General features: G+C 35.0%; 1 protein-coding gene across 1 annotated transcript; it reads right to left on the bottom strand.

Moving 5' to 3' along the window:
- Positions 1-1,000: 1,000 nt before the first annotated feature.
- Positions 1,001-1,951, bottom strand: LOC110111982. Its single transcript, XM_020844055.2, has one exon. It carries the CDS (start codon positions 1,889-1,891, stop codon positions 1,115-1,117), a length of 777 nt encoding a protein of 258 aa, XP_020699714.1. The 5' UTR covers positions 1,892-1,951; the 3' UTR covers positions 1,001-1,114.
- Between the last annotated feature and the right edge of the window lie 4,263 nt (positions 1,952-6,214).

The following is a 6,214-nucleotide window of genomic DNA, read 5'->3' as shown; positions in this document are numbered from 1 at the left end:
TGATTTTAGTTAGGATGTGTTTAATGTTGATGTTCTTCCTTCAAGTTTTGTTTACTTGATTAGGAAGGAGTGTAATAGGTTGACTATCACTTAGTACTTTCTATCTTCATTTGTTGCTTTAATGCTATTGCATTTCTTTAAAAAAAAAATTATGATATTGCCAATAGATAAATTTGAATTTTACTTTGTGTTATCCCTTCTTTCATTTGAAATTATTTAGAAATATAGTCATAAAACTAGCAATCAACTTAGATTTATCAGTTTCATTGGGTTTTAATTTTATAAGAGTCATGCTGAGTGCTGGAAATGAGGCGTTATGATAAAATTTAAGTGATCTTTATTAATGTAAGCATGTTATTTTATATTTAAGAGTTGTTTGGTTTGTTGAAAAAAATGACAAAATATTTTAACTATATGGGGTTTTAAATTCGGGTGATTGGTTTGATTTTTTTTTTTTCGGGTGATTGGTTTGATAAAAAATTAAAACAATTAAAATTTAGTGAATTCTTTTTTTCACTATCTAATTTATTTTTGTTGTATTGAACATTTTTCAATTTTTTTTTGTCGAATTCATTTTTAATCGCAAGCTTGTAGCATTGTCATTGCTCACCGTCGCCCACCACCGCCATCATGTCACTAATCGTCGGCATAACTGTCGGCCACCACTGATAGTACTATCATTTAATTTTATATTATTATCATTTTACTTCAAGTCAGATAAAATGTAATAATCATTTGCATTCCTTTTATACTTATACAAATAACTTTAAAAATTTTAAATACATTATATTCATTTAATATTACATTTTTTATTATGAATTACTTTTTCAGCAAAACAAATACCCCTTAGTTGATTTTAAATTTACTAACTCAAAGGTCCTATAAGATCATGAAATCCATGGGCGGATTATGATAATATTGATAAATATTTGAAAAAGTATTCTCATGAAAAAAAAGAGTAAAATACCGTAAAATTTTGTTTCTTTTTTATTTATAGAACTGCACAATTGAACCATATACAAAATTTCCATCAAATTAAAAAGAAAAAAGCCATCATCAAATCCTTCAATTTTCAAATTCAACGGTCGAATTTAGTTGTATGATAAGTTGTGCTCTAAAAGCTGAGGATGTTGAGGAGAGAAACCCTATTTTTGATTAATCTCCTGAAGAGAGATTCCAATCCGGACTCTAGATCAAAAATGTTTTCGCACAGAGCGTCCATGAATTCCTCTCCCGTTTCAATTTCATTCTCCTTGCAATCCACCTTTGTGTATAGTAACTCAAACACAAAAGACCACCTGCTGGTCTTTTGATTCGTCCTCGGCGTCGCCAAGAAGGAGGAAGCCAACTGGAGTAGGGAAATCAAAATCTCCCTCGCCTCTACCAGCATGCCATCGATGGCGGAGCAAGGCGCGCGTTTGTTGCTGCTCTCCATCTGCTTCTGCAATGATCTCAATGAATTCCTGATGGCCTTCTTTATGGAGTGAAGAGGAGTCGAGTCGTAGTGCTGAGCTTTTTTGCTCTTGACATCGGTGCAAGGTTTTTTCCGAAGAGAAAACTGGATTTCTTGCAGATGCTCCCTGGTGGAGGCCAGGCCGTCCCTAATTGCGCCACTTAGGTCGAGGAGCCGGAGAGAGAGATCGAGCTCCTCCTCCACCCATTTTCTTTGGTTCGAATGAGCGACGTGTTGCTGGTTGCAGGGCAAGCGGAGAAACTCCTCGATGACGTCGTAGACATCTCCGAGTCGTCTCAGACCGTGCGACACTGTTTCTGTTGTTGATAAAGCCAAACAAGCTCTAAGCTTGCGCAGATCTGCTGTGATTTGGGCGGCGGCGGGGTGGGATCTGGAGGGCAAACTGATGGATCGAACTTGGAAGGCTTGATCGGCCATTTAACTGATTGATTGCCTATTGAAAGGGAAGAAAAATCAGGATATGTTGCTTGTTTGAGATCTGGCCTGGGATGGTATCTTATCCTGCTTATATATTGCTTAAAGGATGATTAGCGATGGAAATGCAGAAGAATTGCGTGGGGCAAGCATCAAGAATCTTGACAGCGAAGCTACTAATGTGCTGTCGAGCTGGGAAATGGCCTATTAGCTTGTGACCTGGACGATTTTGCTCACACGTATGGGTGTGATGTGGATCTTGTTCATGTCATGGGAAACATAATCTCTAAAGAAGTTGAGATGGGTAGCAACCTGGCTTGTTATTTGGATCTCTCTGGTGGTCTCTAGTAGCTTAATCTCACCCCTTGCTAGGCAGGAACATGTTCTCACAAATTCTGTATGAGAATATTCTTCTTGTTATTATTTATTAAAGTTTTTTTTTTTTTTTTTGGCTTCAGACTTTTTTTGTGGTAGGGAAATAATAACTCTCGAAGCCATGAGTGCAAATGCCAGGCATCTTGTCGCAAGAATTATACAAATCAGATCCGAACAGCAACTGTTTGATGAAATGCTTGCAAGAAAGCCAGCACCAGACAAGACTTGCAGGGCACCTGTCACCACATGCCATAGGTGGAGCTTGATGGTATGCTTTCTAATTTTTTAATGATATCAATAGCTGTTCTTCACATGTGCAACTCTAAAGAATTCACAAATCTTGCCACCACATGCCATAGGTGGAGCTTGATGGTACTATTTCTAATTTTTTAAACGATATCAATGGTTTTTCTTCACATGTTCATCTCTAAAAAATTCACAAATCCTGCATTGAATCATGAAAAAGTATTCCGATTCGGGAATTTTTTTATTCAAGCTTTGTCATAATTGCATCTAATATATTGCTGTGTCATCTATTCTGGTGTTGACAACAAACTTGCGTATGATACTCGAGAAACCTACATCTCCTTCATAACATATTAATTTTGCCACCGCAGCATCAATAATTAAGTCTAAATGTCCTAAACCATCCATTACATTAAATAATCTTATATTTATGGTTCTGTTTCTTGAAATTGCTACAAGATCCTAATGATAAACCATAACCTACAGTTATACAGAATGTCACGCCCCGGATATGAACGGCGATATACCTCGACAACATAAGGCTTGATGAATGGATATGAAAATCTATTTTGTAATCATACAAACAAAGTTTATATATAAGTAACATAACAGTAAAAATAATTTGTGGTGGAATCAAAATGTACAAAAAAAGATAAAAAATAAGAAGGTTTGTTAAAAAAATTAGTTAGACGGTAAAAATTTTGATATTTGGAAAAGATATAAAAAGATCTGTAAGGAGACTAAGAAAGCAATTTGACATGCAAAAATTTTATCTTTTAATGATTTATATAATAAATTAAATATTAAGGAGGGTGAAAGATATTGTATAAGTTAGCTAAACAAAGACATAGGAGTAGTAAATATTTAGTTCAAGTAAACTGTAATAAAGATGAAGATCAAAAAGTGCCTTTACTAGAAGAGGATATTCAACAAAGGTGGATAAGATATTTTGCTAACTTTTCAATAAAGATTATGAGAATGTGATTGACTTTAATAACCTTATCACCTTAAATAAAGATTTTTGTTTTTATCAACGTATTAGTAAAACTGAAGTTAAAGAGGCCTTAAAGAAAATGAAGTGTGGAAAAGTTGTTGGACCTGATGATATTCCAATAGAGGTGTGGAAATGCTTAGAAGAAAAAGGAATTTCGTTGCACTAAGTTCCCTTCCACAGTGCTACGAGAAAGCGTAGGGTTATTCTGCCGGCGTGCTGCAAGCTTTGAAAGCAGGATTTTGAGTTAGGAATGTTATACCTTGGTGAAGCGGTGATTGACGAGGTCGAGGCGGTGATGAAGATATGCAAACTATTCCCTTGATGATTTTTTTATTTTTCTATATATATAGCAACAATAATGATACAACCACTATTAGCATTATTCAAAAATAGTAACCATGAACTTGTATTAATAATAAGTAGATTGAAACTTATTGTTTGAGCTTTTATGAGAATCTAGCTGAGTGGGCTAATTTGGATTAATAGTGGATTGATTTGGGTGGAATGTAAAGGAATTTAGCTAGTGGGCCTTGGATGTTTTGTAGAGGGATTGAAAAGTTGAGGGGTTTGAAGGATTTTTGTGGGTTGCTTGGCTGAAAATGAAGCAAGTAAAAAAAGGACCTCACGTGAAAGGTAGATAATGGGAATATTCGTGCAAAAGAGTTGTAAATGTTGTTATTGTAAGTTTTGAGCGTGGGGAATCAATTTGGTAGAAAAAGAAGGGGCTAGCTGTTGCATGGGCATTGGCTCGACCAAGGAAATCTGCAGCAGGAACTAGTGACTGCCAGGGAGTGTGAAGAAGGTAAGGGGTGGTTGTCTGGCTTGGAAGTTTGTAGCAGGATAGGGACCAAATCAGAAGAACTAATTGTTAGGCAGCTGGCTCGATTGGTCAGTTGAGTGGGTCGAAGCAGGTAAGGGCCTTCACTCGACTTTGAATCGGGTGAATCTAGCAACTGAGCGGAACGAAACACTATTGTGCTTCGTTGATATAGTGCTGGAAATCTGCATGTTTCTGCCTTGGGTTGCGCATCAATTTCTTTGCGCAATTTTCTTTTGACAAAATTACACTCTATTTTAGGCATTGTTGACATTTTGATCGCAATGGCACAACCCATTTTGCAATCAGAGGTTGTTTGGACGACACCGTGTGTCAATTTCCTCGATTTGCATGTTGTTGCCTCTATATATATTCATATCTCCTCGCGCGACGCGACTTCAATTGAATGAATTTACTATCATTTTTGGGTATTGATGACATTCCAAACAAAACGGTGTAGTTTATTTCACGATCATACATCATTTGGGCAACGTTGCGCGTCAATTTTGGGTTTCGGTCTTCCGTTTTAACAGATTTCGTCTGATTTGACTACGAGGGGTTCCCACCTCTGATCGCAATGGTGTAGTCTGTTTGGCCCTTCAAGTAATTTGCTACGCCGACGCGCGCGTTGCTTAAATTATCGTTTTAGCCTCTTTTCGCGTGTTTTGATGGGTAGGGGTCAACACATTTATGTGGTATTATTTAAGAGATTAATATAAGGTTTATGATAATTAACCCTATATAACTAATTCCATAACTTATGTTTGTAACCATGAAGATTAATGTAAGCTTAGTAAATATTATTTTTAAATGTTAACATATAAATTATTTAGCAAGAATTTTATCTAGTTTTACATATAATTGGAGCCTGGAAAAATAATACAGATCATGCATAGATATCAATGTTAATTATATAGCATGAGATTAATGGTAAGTTTATGTGGAGGAAACCCCATCTTATGTGATGATAGAATGAGTAATTCATATCTACATGTATACCTTATAAATAATTGTTCGATTACTTTTAGGTGACTTTTACTGAGTAAGGAAAAAGTATGCCCTTCCTTGTTTGGAGCATATTTCTACTATTTGTTTGTATATTTCAATGGTTAACAATATATTGTGAATTCTTTTTTATTTTTTCATAATATTTCACATGAACATTGTGGTATGAAGTGATTGTGTGTTGCACTATTTTAGTTGTTCACAAGCTCCTAATCATATCTTTTATGCACTTTCTACTAAGGTATAACATTGATTTTTATATATCCCTTTCTTTGCTAATATTTATGTCACATGCCTTATCATTTATATTTTACTTAATGGGGTTTCACCTACTGAGTTTGCTTACTACAAACTCATTCCTGTATTATTTAATCATTTTCAATATAATAGTCGTGTGATTAGAGCAGCTTCTAGGCTTATGCTACAAGAATATTATTAGAGGTGTTTAATGCTATGAGTTATTTAATAAATTCAATGGCGTAATTAAATCTAAAACTCCTTCTAAGCCATGATTATCAACTCATTGTAGATTGCTATATGATCACTTTAGAGTAACTGTGGAGAGCAAGGTGTGGCCTCATGGTTTTTCTATATTGTAATGCTTTGCTAGTGTAAGCGTTAATGGGAGAGATAATTGTATTGATTGATCTAAAGTTTGAGATTTTGCTTTCACCTTATGATATTAGTATTTCTTATGAGATTTTCCATTTTGAAAATTTTATTTCTATATGTGTATGTAATGATCGAAAATAACCTCATTTATCAGTTGGTTATTGAATGTTTGGTTGTACGAAATGGAACTTTGTCTAAGAGTCACTTCATGTTGTTAGGTATGATGATTCTCTTTCAATGCTTACAATACAATTTTGATGTGATGTTCGAAATGCGA

Source organism: Dendrobium catenatum, unplaced genomic scaffold (assembly GCF_001605985.2).
Source record: "Dendrobium catenatum unplaced genomic scaffold, ASM160598v2 fragScaff_scaffold_1638, whole genome shotgun sequence".
NCBI classification, from domain to species: domain Eukaryota; kingdom Viridiplantae; phylum Streptophyta; class Magnoliopsida; order Asparagales; family Orchidaceae; genus Dendrobium; species Dendrobium catenatum.
The sequence above is the reverse complement of the archived record's forward strand: the minus strand, read 5'-3'. Positions and strand labels throughout refer to the sequence as shown.

Bases quoted from the DNA above. Each gene is read 5' to 3' on its own strand.
- LOC110111982 (XM_020844055.2), bottom strand. From the start codon at position 1,891: ATGGCCGATCAAGCCTTCCAAGTTCGATCCATCAGTTTGCCCTCCAGA.